This window comes from Gekko japonicus, unplaced genomic scaffold (genome assembly GCF_001447785.1).
Source record: "Gekko japonicus isolate JY-2015 unplaced genomic scaffold, Gekko_japonicus_V1.1 scaffold834, whole genome shotgun sequence".
In the NCBI taxonomy this organism is placed as follows: Eukaryota; Metazoa; Chordata; class Lepidosauria; order Squamata; family Gekkonidae; genus Gekko; species Gekko japonicus.
This window is the reverse complement of record NW_015165855.1, coordinates 69,718-86,797: the sequence shown is the minus strand read 5'-3', so window position 1 is coordinate 86,797 and position 17,080 is coordinate 69,718. Positions and strand designations below refer to the sequence as shown.

The 17,080-nt window shown below is 49.5% G+C and overlaps 2 protein-coding genes and 1 long non-coding RNA gene across 3 annotated transcripts in view; 2 read left to right on the top strand and 1 right to left on the bottom strand.

The window, feature by feature from the left end:
• Positions 1-9,281, top strand: part of RELL2 (RELT-like 2) — a 13,765-nt gene extending 4,484 nt beyond the window's left edge. The window contains exons 3-5 of the mRNA XM_015411129.1: positions 1,968-2,156; positions 8,805-9,142; positions 9,262-9,281. Coding sequence (XP_015266615.1) covers positions 1,968-2,156; positions 8,805-9,142; positions 9,262-9,281 — 547 coding nt within the window. The remainder of the gene's footprint in view (positions 1-1,967; positions 2,157-8,804; positions 9,143-9,261) is intronic.
• Positions 9,282-9,320: 39 nt separating this feature from the next.
• On the top strand, positions 9,321-12,608 carry LOC107110394. Its single transcript, XR_001482515.1, has 3 exons — positions 9,321-9,381; positions 11,363-11,405; positions 12,545-12,608. It is a non-coding gene; the product is annotated as an uncharacterized LOC107110394 (long non-coding RNA).
• Positions 12,609-13,795: 1,187 nt separating this feature from the next.
• Positions 13,796-17,080, bottom strand: part of FCHSD1 (FCH and double SH3 domains 1) — a 57,601-nt gene continuing 54,316 nt past the window's right edge. Inside the window, exon 19 of the mRNA XM_015411128.1 lies at positions 13,796-14,497. Coding sequence (XP_015266614.1) covers positions 14,432-14,497 — 66 coding nt within the window. The 3' untranslated portion in view covers positions 13,796-14,431. The remainder of the gene's footprint in view (positions 14,498-17,080) is intronic.

Genomic DNA, 17,080 nt, shown 5'->3' with positions numbered 1-17,080 from the left:
CTAATGAGTTTCTGCTGTTGGGTGTGGCCTATTATGCTAATGAGTTCCTGCTGGGTGTGGCCAACTCAGGAGCCAGCCGGAACTCCTTTCCTGTGCGTTCCTGCCCCAAAATAGCCCTGACTATCGTAGAGGTGCCACAGAAAAGATGGAGGGGCTGTTTCTCTGGGAAAGGGCAAAGGTCAGGCAAAGATGTCCCATGACCCTGTTTCAGTTGCTCCACCCTCCACATAGCACAGCACAGCTTTCACTTCTATATCCCACCAAGGAGGAGGAATGACGAACTTCCCTGGAGGAAGACCCATGACATCGGAAGATTTATAACTTTTGAGAACCCCTCCTCCCATCCCAAGCCCCACTCCTCTTTGACAACTTTTGCATGGCCTTGAGAGCCAGTTTGGTGTAGTGGGTAAGAGTGGCGGACTCTGCCCTGTCCCGGATGGCCCAGGGAAGCCCCATCTCATCAGATCTCGAAAGCTAAGCAGGGTCGACTCTGGCAAGTGCTTGGATGGGAGACCTCCATGGAATACCAGAGGCAGGAGATGGGGGCAGGCTTTACTCAGCCACCTCTCTGAATATCCTCCAGACCCCCCGTAGGGGTCAGTCACCAGAGGTCACCATGACTTCTAGGTGTGCATGGATATGCACACACATACACATGCACATATTTTTAAAAATCCAAAAAAATACACTCCCCCCCCAAAAAAAAGAGAGTAGTGGACTCTAATCTGGGACAACTCGGTTTGATTCCCCACTGCTTCACATGCAGCCAGCTGGGTGACCTCAGGTCAATCACAGTTCTCTCAGAGCTGTTATCTCAAGAGCAGCTCTCAGTCAGAGCTCTCTCAGCCCCACCTACCTCACAGGGTGTCTGTTGTGGGGAGGGGAAGGGAAGGAGATCGTAAGCTGCTCTGAGACTCCAATTGAAGGGCAGGGTATAAATCCAGTATCTTCTTCTTCTTCTCCTCCTCCTCCTCCTCCTGAGGTCATATGGGAGAAGAAGATGACCCTTTAGACGCCTGGTCCAGAATATTGAAACACTTTAAAAATCAAAAGCCCCACTTTGAACTGGATCCCAAAAAATCCAGCTCAAAGCTGGTGCAGTTTATTTCAGTGCTGGGATAACTTGCTCCATGCAGCTTGGGAAGTTTTCAAAGGCAGCCCCACCTGGAGCATTGCATTTGTCCCAGCTGGAGGCCACCAGGGCATCGCATGGCTGTGGCCAGATCCTTCAACTGGCAAATCAGCCTTAGCCGGTAAAAGGCACCCCTGGCCACCAACGCCAACTGGACCTCCAGCAGCCCATGCCAGCCGCGAACCAGAGTCTTCAAGGGGAGGGCTGCCTCATCTGGCACAGGCCGAGCACCTAGTCCCAGAACACGTCCCTGGTCAGCAGTCTTCTGTCCGGAGACTAAGCCTCACCAGGTCTGTTCCCATCCAGTCCCACTGTGACCCCAGGCACTGGCTTAGCAGTCCCACTGCTTCCCACGATTCTGATGGAAAGGACAGATCAGCTTTGCTGTGATCCCTCTACTGAGGACATTGGAAGTTCAGACTCTGGGCAAACTCTTGCAAGCTGTTGAATGTAGATGTTAAAGCAGCACGGGATGAATGATCCTTGTGGCACCCCACAAGGTTCAGGCCATTTCCATCTGTTACAATTGAGGGTGTTCTCTGCTGGCAAGGATGAGCCAAGCTTTCGGATGCCCAGCTTGGATCTCCTGCCAACCTAGCAGTTCGAAAGCGAGAAATTGCAAGTAGATAAATAGGTACTGCTTCGGTGGGAAGGTCACAGCGTTCCGTGCGCCTCGATGTTTAGTCATGCCGGCCACATGACCATGGAAATGTCTTCGGACAGCGCTGGCTCTTCGGCTTGGAAACGGGAGAGGAGCACCACCCCCTGGGGCCATGCAGACATCAGCTTTTAGACAGATGGCTGTGACCGACTCCTTTCCTCTTTCCTGCAACAGCCTCTGTCCCCATCGCAACAGCCAAGACGGGGGCCCACCCCATCACCACACGGTGCACCTGGGCTCGACACAAGCCCCCTGCATGCACTGCAGTAAGAAGAAGAGACACCCGCTGCATCGGCAGAGCCGTTCTAAGGAGGGCAAAAGCAAGATGCACCCTGGAGAGACCACTGTCTTCTCTGTCGGCAGGTATTTCTTGGGAGGGACTTGGCTGAACGTTTTGCGGGGATCAGAAAGGAAATGGAGTCCTGAGTTTACTGTTTCAAGGAATTGTCTCTTATTTAGCATGGACAGAAATACGGAAAAGAGGTGATGCACCATAACTACAAAAAAGCCATCAAATACCTTGCAAGGAGGGAATATTCTGCTCCTGGCCTGCTAATGTCCTGACACATGAAACGGGTCACTTTATTCAAATCTCATGCTATGTCCCTTATTTGGGAGCTCCTAGCTCCTCAGACACCAGCTCTCTTCCCTTCCCTCCTTGCTGTTCTACACCACAGTTAGCAGAGGACAATGCTTTTTGGCATGGTTGAAAGCAGGGGTCGTTTCGTAGAAAAAAAGGTGCAGGAACTCATTAGCATAACTCATTAGCATAACTTATTTGCATATACCACAACCCACGGAAGTGTGTCAGAAGGCAACACCCACTGGACTGTTTTGGATTGCTAGCTATTGGGGGGGGGGGGAACGTGCAGATCTGCCCTCACAGAGGAGTGAGAGTTCGTACCTGAATAAAACTTGGTCTTAAAGGTGCCACTGGACTGTTTTGGATTGCTAGCTCAAAGAGGAGGGAGAGCTTGTACCTGAAGGTGTGGGGGGGGCTCTGCAACTTACCTGGCTGCTTCTTGCTCCTCGTGGCCCGATTGAGGGCTGCTGGGAGCAGGGGGAGGGGCTTGTTGTATGTGCCCACCCCCTGGGCTCCTTACTGCCGGAGCTCTGCTCCTGCAGGAAATGACCCCTAGTTGAAAGCCTCTTAAACGAAACACAGCCCATAGGGGTGCACCCTCACAGGCACAGGGTCTGTGCAAAGAGATCTGGCCTTAGTCCTGGTGAGCGGCACTCCCACCGTGTGTTAACTGTACCTGCTCTTACATCTGTGGTAAGGAAAGGTAGTTTGGAAACTGCTTTCTGAACTACATTTGTCAGCTTGAAAACAGGATTAAAGCACGAGCAGAACAACACGGATTTACCAGAATTCATCATAATCACACACTGACTTGATTGAAAAAAAGCGAAGCAAGTGAACAGTTAGCCAGAAACCAACAGCCCGCCAGGCCTAGACTAGCCGGTCTGCATCAAGCTATATTCAGTCTTCCCAGCAAAATCACCCCACCCTCTGTGTAAATTACACTTTTCAAAGCCCACTGACTTCAATGGACTTTTCAAATACCTTTTATTGGCATACAATATTAGAAGCTTTTCCCAATAATACAATCCAAAAGAAATTATAAAATAGATAGTCGTGGCTATGTCAGGCTTAACTCAAGTTGCCACAAGCTAGATTTGACCATACAAAAGATGCCTGAATCATTAAATAAATTGGCATTCTAAACTTTTAAACTTAAGCTTTTAGACGTATAAATTAAGAATCATTAATATGATCAGGGTCACTCTTCCGTTTTATAAAACAATGGACAAACTTAGCGGTCAGTTCAATGATCTCCGGATCTCGTGAAGCAAGGAGAAATTGTACCTTGATTCTATCCGATTGGCCTGCTACCAACCTAAGGGGGGCTTCTATAAACTCCACTCGAAAGTCATTTAACAATTTACAGTGTAAGAGTACGTGCTCAACAGTTTCTATTTCTCTTCTATTACATCCACGGAACCTAACTGAATAAGGAATTTGCTTATATATCCCCTCAAGAATAGCAGAGGGGAGAACATTAAGACGGGCCAACAGATAAGCTCTACACATTTGCGGTGAAGTCAGACAGAAAAAGTAATATGGTAGAGCACCAGAAAGGGGATAGGACTTAAGAAGAGTGTACCCTCTGCTGCGGTGGCTCAAGTGGTTAAGACGCTGAACTGCAGGCTGTGGAAGGTCAGTAGTTCAGCAGTTCAAGACCCGAGTTGCCGCATGACGGAGTGAGCTCCCGTCTCTAGTTCCAGCTCCTGCCAACCTAGCAGTTCGAAAGCAAGAAATTGCAAGTAGATAAATAGGTACCAGTGGGAAGGTAACAGCGTTCCGTGCGCCTTGGTGTTTAGTCATGCCGGCCACATGACCACGGAAACGTCTTCGGACAGCGCTGGCTCTTCGGCTTTGAAACGGAGATGAGCACCGCAACCCTAGAGTCGGATTCGACTGGCTTTCGAGCAAGGGAACCTTTACCTTTACCTTAACCCTCTGCTTAGGCTGCCGCATTAAGAGCGGAGGATCCTGTTTCTCACCTGCCTTCTTCATAAAGCTGTTAAAAATAGACTTGGATACTTCATAAAGAAATAGATACTTAATAAGGAAATGTGAGCTCCAGTTTCCTGGGTATTCATCAGTTTTCTAAGCACTATGTGCACTTGTGTGGGGTGCTGTACATATCTTTTAAACACACATCTGCCATATGCCTGGCTGGCAGGGCAAAATGTTGCAAAGGAGGGTAGGAAACATCTGTGACCTCAGGTGCAGAAGACTAGGGTTGCCAACTGGCCCGTAGCCACAGTGGGGCAGTGAGCCCTTCCACCCCCAAGTCCTGCCCCACCACCTGAGGATGCCGGGCAGCCCCAGAGACCCCCACCCCCCAGTGTGCCTAGCCCAACAGCAGCGGCGAGGCTGGGGAAGGAAAGGAAAGGAAAGCTGCCCTGCTGCTTTGGGTCAGTTTCACTCCTTGAGGGATAGCTGTTAGGTCTAACAGCTGATCGGAGGGGAGTGAAATACAATTCAGGTTTGAATAGGTGCAATTCATGTTTATTTTATTTTATTGTATTATTTGATGTTGTGTCTGCCCCACAAGAAAAAAATATGCCCCACAAGCAAAAATAAATAAATAAATCCTGGTTATGGGCCTAGTTGCCAACCTCAGGCTGGGACCTGGAGATCTCCTGGAATTACAACTGATCTCCAGGCTAAAGAGATCAGTTTCCTTCAGAAAACAATGGCTGCTTCAGAGGGTAGATTCTATGGTATCACAACCTGCTAAGGTTCCTCCCCTCCCCTCCCCTGGCTCCACCCCCAAAATCTCCAGGAATTTCCCAACCTGGACTTGACAACCCCAGTAGAAGACACAGAGGAGGAAGCAGGTAGTAGCCAGTGCAAATTACAATGGCACTAGATGTATCAGAAAGAAAGAAATGTAGATCTGGTGCTTATTTTAGTTTTTCTTACAAAACCTATTAAACTGACAGCAAAAATATTTCAAATATTAAAGAGACTTTGGCTAATTGAAACATGAAATACCCTATTTTTTTTTTTTAAAGCTTATTCTAAATAATTGTATCCCACACGGATTAATGTTGCTTTCAAGGCAGATGCCAAGAGCAAGATTAATAAGAGCAATGAGAATTTTGCAAAAGTTCAACAGCAAGGGGATAAGGATAAGAAAAAAGAGTCCAATAAGTACCAATCGTTTGGCGCAATGGAAGAAATTCAAAATTTAAACAGATCGTATCATTATTATTTTTTTTAGAAAAAACAAGCGTTTTATTAACAAAATCAGGAAGTCAGGACAGAAAAGGGCAGCGATGAGAGAAATCCAGCTCCACAACCAATCAACAAGGCCTTAAAAGCCTTAAAAACAACAGCAAACAACAATCTTGCCCTGGCTTTCGAAGGACAATAGGTGAGGAGTCAGGTGAAATCTCTGTGGAGGGAGCCAGTGGGGCCAAAACTGAAAAGGCTGTGTCTTTGGTGCTGCTCACCCACCTCCCTTCTCAAGGTGAGAGTCCGTCCTCACAGCAGGGTCTCTGGCATGGAGCTCAGGTGATGGGCAGGATCCTACGGGAGTCTTGCAGTCTCCGGAGCTCAAGTCATCTAGCGTCAAAGCAATAAGAAGGAGCACAATGAACTGTAACCAGATGCAATTCACCAGCCAGTACAGACCTTTTAAATCTGGTGAGCTGCATTCCTGATCAGTGGCAGCTGACTTCAACGGAGGTTGGTGAGGCAGAGAACTGGGTGGTCAGTGGTAGGAGGGGCTACAGCCAGGCAGTCACTCCCCAACAGGAGGGAGGGAGCAGGAGTGACAGCTCATTGTTCAGCCTCCCCAAGTAGCTGCTGATGTGGCATATGCTGAGAACCAGCCCCAGAAAAGCCCAGTCTTCAATAAAACTTTTAAGTCGCTACTGAAAACAAGCCCTGCCAAGTCCCCAGCTAGTTCTTTAAGCCAGTTTGGTATAGTGGTGAAGTGCGTGGACTCTAATCTGGGAGAACCGGGTTTGATTCCCCACGCCTCCACCTGCAGCTGCTGGATGACCTTGGGCAAGCCATACTTCTGTCAGAGCTGTCCTTGAAAAAGAGGAGTTTCTGTCAGAGCTCTCTCAGCCCCACCTGCCTCACAGGATGTCTGTGGTGGGGAAGGGAAAGGAGTTTGTAAGCCACTCTGAGACTCTGAGTGAAGGGCGGGGTATAAATCCAATCTCTTCTTCTTCTTCTTAAGCAAGACTACTTGCTTGCCTGTGCAGAGACAAGACAGAGATTGACGTAGGGCTAGGGACGCCAGGCCGCTGCCTGGCACCTCTGGGGAAATTTTAGGGATGGGGAGAGGTACCCCAGCAGATGTCACTTCCAGCAAAAAACGGATGGTGTCAGGGGGAAGCTCCAGGATTCACCAAGCATCTGTGGTTATACCATAAAGCCTGTGGCAAATCCTACTATGCCCCCTCCCCCCGGGTGTCATGATGACAATACTGGGATGCCCCCGGTTTCCACCCCGCTTGCCAGGAAGCCTACTGAGGGCCAAATGACATGTTACCTGTCAGTGATGTGAGTTGAGTCAGGGTCCTGTCCCAACTGTCCTTTTTGTGGACAGACGTGAGCAGGGCTCTTTTTGTAGAAAAAGCCCAGCAGGAACTCATTAGCATAATAGGCCACACCCAACAGCAGAAACTCATTAGCATATTAGGCAACACCCCTGACAGCACAGCTCATTAGCACATTAGGCCACACCCCCAAGTTAGCAGACACTCATTAGCATATTGGGCCACACCCCTGACAGTACCACTCATTAGCATATACCAGAAGTGTGGTCATCCAGCCACACCCACCTTTTGCTTCTTATTCTGTTCACCTTGTTTGTTGTCCAAACCCAGGGCCTTTTTTTGTAGCAGGAACTCCTTTGCATGTTAGGCCACACACCCCTAATGTAACCAATCCTAATGAGTTTCTGTTGTTGGGTGTGGCCTATTATGCTAATGAGTTCCTGCTGGGCATGGCCAACTCGGGAGCCAGCCGGAACTCCGTTCCTGTGCGTTCCTGCCCAAAAATAGCCCTGGACGTGACATTGGGGAACTAGTATAGTTTCCAGCCTTCTGGTGGGGCCTGGGGATCTCCTGGAATTAGAGCTCATCTTCAGACTACAGAGATCAGTTCCACCGGAGAGAAGGGCCGTTTGGAGGGTGGTTTGTATGCCATTATGCCTCACTGAGGAAGATGAAATCCCTGGGTTGGGTGGACTGGCACAGTCTGGGTGTTTCACGCTTTCCCACGTGGGCATGGACCCCATTCAGATCATATCCTTTCCTTTTATCTAATAAAGGCTCTATGATAAATGGATCTTGAGCAGTGAATAGTTGTCGTTAATCACTTATCACCCAATAGATAAAAGAAGTTTTTTTAAAAAACCCATTGCAACTGCTAGAGTTCTTTTTGTGTCCCTGTCAGCAAGTAGATATGTAACTAAGTCATACCAATATACATCAGAATGAGCTTGCAAACACGGTGAAATATAACGCCTCCTGAGATTAGCATACAAAGGACACTCCATAGGAATGTGTGCAGTCATGTCCATCTTATCTAAGAGACAGAGGAAGATTCGTTCTGAGTAAGGTAAATGTATGAACTGCCTCATAACTGCCGAAATGTACTGCCGAAATGTATGAACTGCCTCATAACTGCCGAGGAGTGAGGCCAATTCAGATCAGGGTCATCGTAGGTGGAGAGAGAGGGTTTAAACCTTAAGCCCACTCCATTTTCTTGATCTGAAATGGCCCCAGGGGAGCTGCCGCTTTCTCTGTTGTGGAACATACATGCAGCTTATTAGTACATAAGAACATAAGAGATGCCGATGTTGGATCAGGCCAAAGGCCCATCCAGTCCAACACTCTGTATCACACAGTGGCCAGAAATACCAGTGCCATCAGGAGGTCCACCAGTAGGGCCAGGACATTAGAAGCCCTCCCACTGTTGCCCCCCCCAAGCACCAAGATGACAGAGCATCACTTGCCCCAGAGTCCCTATCTATCCCTTGTGGCTAATAGCCACTGATGGACCTCTGCTCCATATGCTTATCTAATTCCCTTTTGAAGCCGTCCATGCTTGTAGCCGCCACCACTTCCTGTGGCAGTGAATTCCACGTGTTAATCACTCTTTGGGTGAAGAAGTAAATATTAGGTTAACTCAAGCAGCTCCCTGAGGCTGTTTTACATTTTAAAAAATGAAGTGGGAGCTGGGTGCTTAATTTGCTCTCTAATCTGAATTGGGCACACACATATCCAGGAAGCACAGAAGTCTCAGGCCATGTCTGTCGACCCATCCCAAGGGATGCACATCAAGGAAGTGTACCGTGTAGATGGGTCTCTAGGCTGCCTCAGCATCTGTTTCTCAGGAGACCCGGCAACCCTAATCAGTGAAGGTCCTTATAGGATGACCTGTAGATTGTTCTGGCTTTTATTTTTTCGTCCTAGATTCCATGTCACCCACATTGGGAAGAAGCCTGCTTCCCATGACTCAAAGGAAGATTCCCTTCCTGATAGCAAGCAAGATCTTGGCTCTCGTGACTTAGACCGTGAGACTTGGAAGGGGTCTCTGAACGGAATAGTTCCCATGGATCAACTTCAGCATGGAAGCTCCCAGGAGGCAGCAGGTGCTCAGAGTGACAGAGAACCAGAGGAAGCCTGTAAAGATGAGTCCACTCAAGGAAAGAATCTCTTGAACGCAGCAGCCAATTTAGATGTTCCCAAGAACGGACTGGAGAGGAAAAACCACCCTAAGACAGGTTCACTGCAAGAGATAGACCTTCTAGGTACTGCCACAAGCAACGCATGTGACCAAATGTTTTTGTGTCCTGCAGAGCTGTTTGTCTCAGAAGACCTGGACAAGATGGGGAGGCTGGCTAAGAAAGCTCCTCCCTCTGAGAATGAGGGTGTTCAAAGGGCAGCTAACGACATATCAGGAAATGAAAGGAGTCAAGTTCTTCGAGGAGGATCTAGTCTAGATATATCTGGAAATGAGGTCAATAGAACACAGAACATAGAGCAACAGGTAGATACTGTTATATTCTTTCTTCCCTTGTTCTTAAGAGTTCCCAATTTTTCTTTCTTTGTGCCAGGTCTTAGAGAAATGAACATGAAAAGCAAAAAACACCGATACACCAAGTATTGGTCTGATATCAGTCCAAACAGCCTGTCCAAATCCATCCAGTGTTTAGATGCTGCTGAATGAGCTGTGGATTGTATCTCACAAGTTCTCTGGAGAGGGGAAGAGGAAGATAAACTGTCATTGGATAATTACTTATGTATGTCTGTTGGGAAATGAATTCTGAGAGCGAAGCTAACTACAGAGAATTAGCCAGCAAGGTTTAATGAAAAAGAAAAGCAGGAGGAGATATCAGTGCAGGGATTGGCCAGAGCAGAGAAGTCAGTGGAGAATATTAGGGCTATGATATCAAGACAGGAAGGCCTGGCGGGATCTGGTCCATGGGGTCGCAAAGAGTCGGACTCGACTGTGCGACTGAACAACAAAAAGCATAGATTCCCCAGTATCTAGTGTCATAGATATTAAATTTATTGAACGTAAAAAAATTACAGACATGTAAAGATACAGCTGTAAGAGGGAGACCCAAAACAGATGGCATGCAGCAGGGATGTTAAAAGATAGCAAGCGGAAATGAAGGAACATCTCACTGGTTGCTCAATGCTGAAAGCAGGCAGGCCAGCTGGGAGGCAGATCTACGCATTAGTCATTGGGGTGAGGTCTGAGGAAGAAATCGGGGGAGGTCAGACGGACAGAGGAAGCACTTTGCAGAAGAAAGTTTGGCTAAAAGTTGTTCAAATCTACAAGGCCCCTTTCAGGATCAGAGGACCACACCCCCATTTTAGAAATCACAGCCATTTTGTTACTAGATGGTTGGGGGGGGGGAGAGAATGTATAAAATTTATATTTGAAATGGCAGAAATCTAAAATTCCAGAGACGTAGCCATGTTCGTGAAATTCAACAGACATCCAGCGGCACCCTAAAGACTAGCAAAAAGTGTTCCAGTGGGCCCTTTGGTGTGGAAGAGAGCTCTCTCTCTCACAAAAACTGATGGCAAAAAATACATTTTGTTAGCCTTTGAAGAAATTAATTGTATACTGTGTGAAATAAGGCATCAGTATCTGGCACATAATTATCATGAGAAATTGATTGCTTCGTGGTGCTTACAGAATATTATGAGGTAGCGAAAATGAATTTGCCTTGACGAACCAACCTTGCTTCCTTTCTTTGACAGAAAGTGCCCGAGGGACATCCACCCAGGGTTATTTCAGTGCCCTCCCCTCCTTTGGGGGCTTTTTAATAGTCCCCCCCCAAAAAAATCTTCTGAGATGGGCCTTGCCCTGCTTCCTGGTAGGGCTGGCCCTGATAGACAAAGTGGCCCATCTGATTCAACTGGCTTGCCTGGCTGCAATTTCAAGATGCGTTGCTCTGGCACTGGAAGCCCCTTTTCTACCCCCTAAGGCCACAGAAGAGGGGACTAATTAACTCCTGATTGTCCAGCTCTTTCAGGGCTTCCTGTGGCACCACACCCCTCTTTCCCTCTGAGCAGCCCACCACCCCGCCCCCCAGTCAATTAGCAGAGCAAAAGATCTCGCGGCAGCTTCCTTGGAGCCCATCCAGTCCTGGGGAGGCGGACGTCCTGGCGGAGTGACTGGGATGCCCTCTATGAAGAGAGATCCAGGTGTGCAGCCGTGTTGGTCTGAAGCAACAGGACAAAGTCAGAGTCCAGTGGCACCTTTAAGGCCAATGAAGTTTAATCCTGGGTATCGGCTTTCGTGTGCCTGCATTGTGTGTGTTCATGTATCTGAGAAAGTAGGCGTGCACACGAAAGCCATACCCAGGATGAAGGTTTCTTGGCCTTAAAGGTGCCACTGGACTCAAACTTAGGATGCCCTCTCTCTTGTTGCCGTTGGAGGTCCAGGGCCTCCTTTCCATGCCAGCTGCCAATGTGATCTTTTCTCTGCCTGTTTCTCACCCTTGTTCTCCCAGGAGCAGAGCTCGACAGCGCAAGACCCAGGAGTATCTGTGTGACGTAAGTGCCTTGCTCTCGCTGTCAACAGCAGGGACTAGGAGTGGGGGATTGGGTGCCTAAATAATCTGCTCTCTGGGCTTTGTGGCGGGAGGGGACTGCTGACTGGCAACCCTGGACATGCAAATGGGGATCCCCTCTGCTCTCAGGACATGAATGGTTTGTCACACATTGCTTCTGCATGGTCAGTATTGGACATCAGAGCTCCCTGATCCCAGTTACTCTGAGGGGCAAGCAAACGCCTCACTAGTGGAACTGACTTCCTTGGGAGGTGGTGGGCTCTCTGTCTTTGGGCTTTCCTAGCGCTTTTTTTCTTTTTCTTTTGAAAAGAGGTGATGGAACTCTCAAGAGGGAAATGAAGTTTTCAATCTGTATATCGAAAACTCATGAACTTTTAAACATTTTAAAAAGAATTTTGTCAAAAGAGGTTCCAGAACGCTGTTCTGGTGCGTTCCTCCAGAAAAGAAGCCCTGGTTTTATATGTCATTCTATGGTCACACACACTAAATAATTCACTTTCGATCCACTTTCCAACTGGATTCCGCCAGTTCACACAGTAAGATCCAGTTGGGAAGTGCGCTGGAAGTGGATTGAAAGTGGATTATTTAGCGTGAGTGACCGCAGCCTTGGACTGGTGGCAACAAAGAGGAAACACGCTTTGACATGCCAGCAAACACACACCACGCATGTGAGAACACACAGGCCCAGGGTGGGATTGTGAACTGGCTTGCACTGATAGCGTAAGAAGCAATTTTGCATCTAATTTTGCACAACACGCATGTGAGAACACACAGGCCCGGGGTGGGATTGTGACCCGGCTTGCACTGATAGCGTAAGAAGCACCTTTGCGTCTAATTCCATCCGTGCCCTCTTTCGACCTCCCCTCCTCCCCGTTTTCTCTTCCAGAGTGAGGCTGCTCCAAGATAAGGCCGCCATGCAGACAGATGCGCCAGGGGCCTTCTCCTCCTCCAGGGCTGCCCAGAATGAGTCCACTGGATCCACAGAAAGCAACGCAGAGCCTGGCCTGGCCTGGCCCAGAAGAGCTCCGGCGCACTTGACATCGCCACAACAGCACAAGAACGTGTTGCTTCAAAAAAAAAAAATCACTTCTCTTCTTCTTCTTCTACTTCTTCTTCTTCCAGAGTGAGGCTGCTCCAGGTTAAGGCCGCCATGCAGACAGATGTGCCAGGGGCCTCCTCCTCCTCCAGGGCTGCCCAGAATGAGTCCGCTGGATCCACAGAAAGCAATGCAGAGCCTGGCCTGGTCCAGAAGAGCTCCGGTGCACTTGACATCGCCAAAACAGCACAAGAACTGTTGCTTCAAAAAAAAAAAATCACTTGTCAAGAGCCTCATCTTCCCCCCCCATCTCAGTGCCCCAGCAGGACTGGAAAGCCCAGCTCCCCCGTACAGCAGCCTTGCTAAGGCTCACATCAGTGCAACATCCCACAGAAGGTCTGACCTCCTGGCCCAAGAAAGCAGTTTCATCTCCTGGCCACCACTGCTGCCCCTCTGTAACTTCCGTTCCCTTTTAGAACAGTCCTGGGTGACCCGGCCCTGCAGTGCTTTGGGGCCATTTGCTGTCTGGTGGGCCCCCGTTGTGAAAGGCAGCTGCCCTGTACTGCCGTCTCTGCAATATGCTCCTGCATGCCGGCCAGGCTGAGCCAACTATTCAGCATTAGAAACACAGCTGCTGCTTAGAGACGTCGGCCAGTGCAGGTGGAGTGAGTGGCCACAGGGGAAAGGATGCGCTCCTGCCACCCCCGGCCTGTAGTTCTGACTGGCCTTGGGAGATCAAGGTCGTGTGAGTACCCACAGTGCCCCACCCCAGCCTGGGCTGTGCTGGGCTGGCAGTAAAGGCCTGGCTTCGATAACAGAGGGGGAGTCAGGACGTTCTCAACTTCTGCCCACAGAAATGGGCAGCGCTGCCATTCCAACTCGGGCACTGCAGTTGCTTATTGTGCAAGTCTGGCATCTGCTAGCGTAGGAAAGCCCCTTCCTGTGGACCGCAATAATTAAAGACACCCTCCAGAGAAGGATCTGTTAGCCATACCCCCCACCCCACCCCCTGGGAGCAGCCAAGGAGCACCTGGCTCTGAACACTCCACCTATACGCTCAGCTTGGGAGTCTGCTCATGTTCCCAAGCAAGGAGAGGGGCCTCCTCCTGGCAACCTCAGGGTGGACAGCCTTGTGCAGAGGGGCTTTTATTCCTACGAATGGAGACTTGCATCTCCCCAGCTAAGCTCCCCAGAGGCCTCCCTTCTCCGTTCCTGCTCCAACTGAGGCCCTGGCAAGCCACCAGCCAAGGCCCCCTTCTTTTTCTCCTCCCTCATCCTTTCCCATATTGAACCACCATGTAAACAAAACCAAAACGAAACACATTAAAGCTGCTGAAGACATGGCTTGAGTGAGGTCTCTTTATTGGGCAACGGACAACACGGCAATTCCTCTGTCAACGCCACACAGAAGGCAGCTCGCTCTGCAGGGGACCGCAAAGAACTAATGGCGGAACGAGAGAAGGAGCACTTCGTACTCTGTGTTCTGATGGGAAAAGGCACACCGGTGGCCCCGACAGGCGAAGGGAAGACACAGGTGAAGTTAGCTAGCAGCATTGAAGGCTGAGGGAGAGACCAGCTCCCGCCCCAGAGAGGGAAAATGCTTGCATAGCCTCAGCTGGGGTCCAGGGAGACTTTTGGCGCAGGACAGGGTGTGCCATCTCTAGGTGCTGGCCCGCAGGACTTGGTAACAGTGCAAGCAGAGACACTCTTTGGGCACCTCCTTCTGTGCTGCAGAAGTGGTCCCCAGGGCTGCTGGGGAGAGGGGCAGCGTGCAGGCAATGTGCCTTTTGGCACCCTCGTCCCACCATCATCTGGCCTCCTTGCAAGGGTCTGGAATGAGGCTCTAGAGTGGCCACACAGCAGAGCATCTAAGAGGTCTCGTCAGAAGAAACAGCTGGAGGTGGGGGTACTGTGGCACCCAAGGACCCAAAGCTGTCCTAAGCAGTCAGGCCTCCTCTGGGAGCTTATCAGAGTTAACCACGGCCAGGCGATGAGTCGGCTTCTGGGGCCTTCAGCGGTGGAGGGGGGGGAGCCCGAACCTGAAAGAAGAAAGAAGGAAAGGCAGAGGTGGTGACGTAAGTTAAGAAGGCTCCAGGGGAAGACACACTATGCAGAATGACAGGCTATTATGCCAATGCCCGCATTCTCCACCAAAACCTGTTACCCAGAATGGTCTAATATTTAATTGATTAGAGGAATTTTGATAAGCAAGAGGGGGTAACTTAGGATCAGCATCTTTGTATACTTTCCCCAAGAGAAAGCTTAGATAAAAAGGTAGGTGTCCAACTCGTAAGGATTTTATTGAAAATAAAGTAAGCTAAAGTAATGAAATGTTGAACATGCATTCAAACACACTGAAAAATCACACACACTACTAAGAGGGAGATAAAAGGGATGGACAGGAATACAGAGGATATTTCTGATGGGTGATATTTACCAATATTGAAGCTTCAGATGTAGAAGGCGCTTGGTGTGAGGTTGGCGTGTGTGTGTGCGCAAATGCACACGCACACACACACTGCAATTGGCAGTGTGCCTGTATTTATACCCAAAAATGATACCTGAGGATATGCTGATGTGGTTACATCAAAGGAATAATAGTGTTGATATGTTTATAGGAAGGATTCCAGGAACACGGAGAAATGGCTAATAGCTCTCCCAGAGGCAGATCAAAGACTTTGGCAGAGTTTGATTATTTTCCCAGAGCTGACAATATATGTGGATGCCCCTCGATATGTAGGATGAAGGGGAACTTCCAGGTGTTGTAATGCTAAGTGGGCAAATGGAGTAAGCAAGATGGGGATAAAAGAAGGTGGGATGCTGCTTTCCTGAGAGATTCCAATGTTGTAGAATATACATTATTTTAGGATGGATGAGGACTATTATCAAGCCAGCCTCCTCTGATGAACTTCCAGATACTTTCCCCCAGGCTGTGCCTGCCATTCATTGTCCTAGGCCAGGGTTATGAGACAGATTTAATTTCTATCTGGAGTGATTTTTATGTGAAGGGTGTATGGCATCACTTCCTATTGGAAAACCAGCTGCCCCTCTGTGAGATGGCACTGACTGGTAACAATGTGAGGGGACGTGAGAAGCAGCTCTGGCTGTTCTTCAGGGCACAAGATAATCAAGGCCGGACTGGAAAAGACAGAGCAGGAAGCTGTTCCTGTACTCTGTGGGTAGAGGCCAAATTGGCCTTTGCAGGGAGTTTCTTTCCTCTCCCGTTTTTTTTCTGGGGGAACGACCCCATGGAAGAAAAGGCTGAGAAACCCCCAGAGGGGAAAGGGCTCAGCTGCGTCTCCTTGCTCTGCTTGGGGCCAAACTAAACGCGACGGTGAACTCATGGCCGCCAAGAGGACACGCCACCATTTTAAAGTGCCACGAGGGTCCAATCCTGATTGGGACTGCAGCATGAAGGTCTCCCTCCTGCCACAGGCCCACGGCTGTTTTGACATTTGAAAAGGTGCTGGGGGTGGGGGAGGAGAGAGCTCTGCGCCACGGACTCCCATGAGGACACCACCACATTTACTTTGGCCCGTGGACATGCAGTCTGCACAGTGCTGCTCTGGTTAAAACAAAACAAAACAAAAGGCAGAAGAGAGAATCACATAACTGTATGCAATGCCTGGTGTGGCCCTCAGTAATGCATTTTCTCCAACAGTGGTGAAAAGAATAAAAAAGGGATGCTCAGCAGCCTCCGTTTTTTCCGTCTGTGGGAGGGATGAAGCCCACCCCAAACCACCGGAAGGCACCGGCAACTCTGAGAATGCTTCCTGCTGCAACAGCCCCACCCCCTTTACTCCGCAAGACCACAACCAGCTGCCCCTCTGTGAGATGGCACTGATTGGTAACAACGTGAGGGGACGTGAGAAGCAGCTCTGGCTGTTCTTCAGGGCACAAGATCATCAAGGCCGGACTGGAAAAGACAGAACAGGAAGCTGTTCCTGTACTCTGTGGGTAGAGGCCAAATTGGCCTTTGCAGGGAGTTTCTTTCCTCTCCCGTTTTTTTTCTGGGGGAACGACCCCATGGAAGAAAAGGCTGAGAAACCCCCAGAGGGGAAAGGGCTCAGCTGCGTCTCCTTGCTCTGCTCGGGGCCAAACTAAACGTGATGGTGAACTCATGGCCGCCCAGAGGACACGCCACCATTTTAAAGTGCCACGAGGGTCCAATCCTGATTGGGACTGCAGCATGAAGGTCTCCCTCTGGTGTGGCCCTCAGTAATGCATTTTCTCCAACAGTGGTGAAAAGAATAAAAAAGGGATGCTCAGCAGCCTCCGTTTTTTCCGTCTGTGGGAGGGATGAAGCCCACCCCAAACCACCGGAAGGCACCGGCAACTCTGAGAATGCTTCCTGCTGCAACAGCCCCACCCCCTTTACTCCGCAAGACCACATCTCAACAAGAAAAGCAGTCAACTGCCCCGGGGGCCCACCAAGCAGCAGCTTTCCCCAGCTTTCACCACCATCATCTGTATTTCCATGTCTTGTGCAAAACAAGACCAGGCAAGATTGATTTGTGCATAAAACCTTGTTGTTGTTGTTCAGTCGCACAGTCAAGTTCGCCTCTTCGCGGCCCCATGGACCACATCACGCTAGGTCCTCCTGTCTTCCGTCGAGCTCCGGA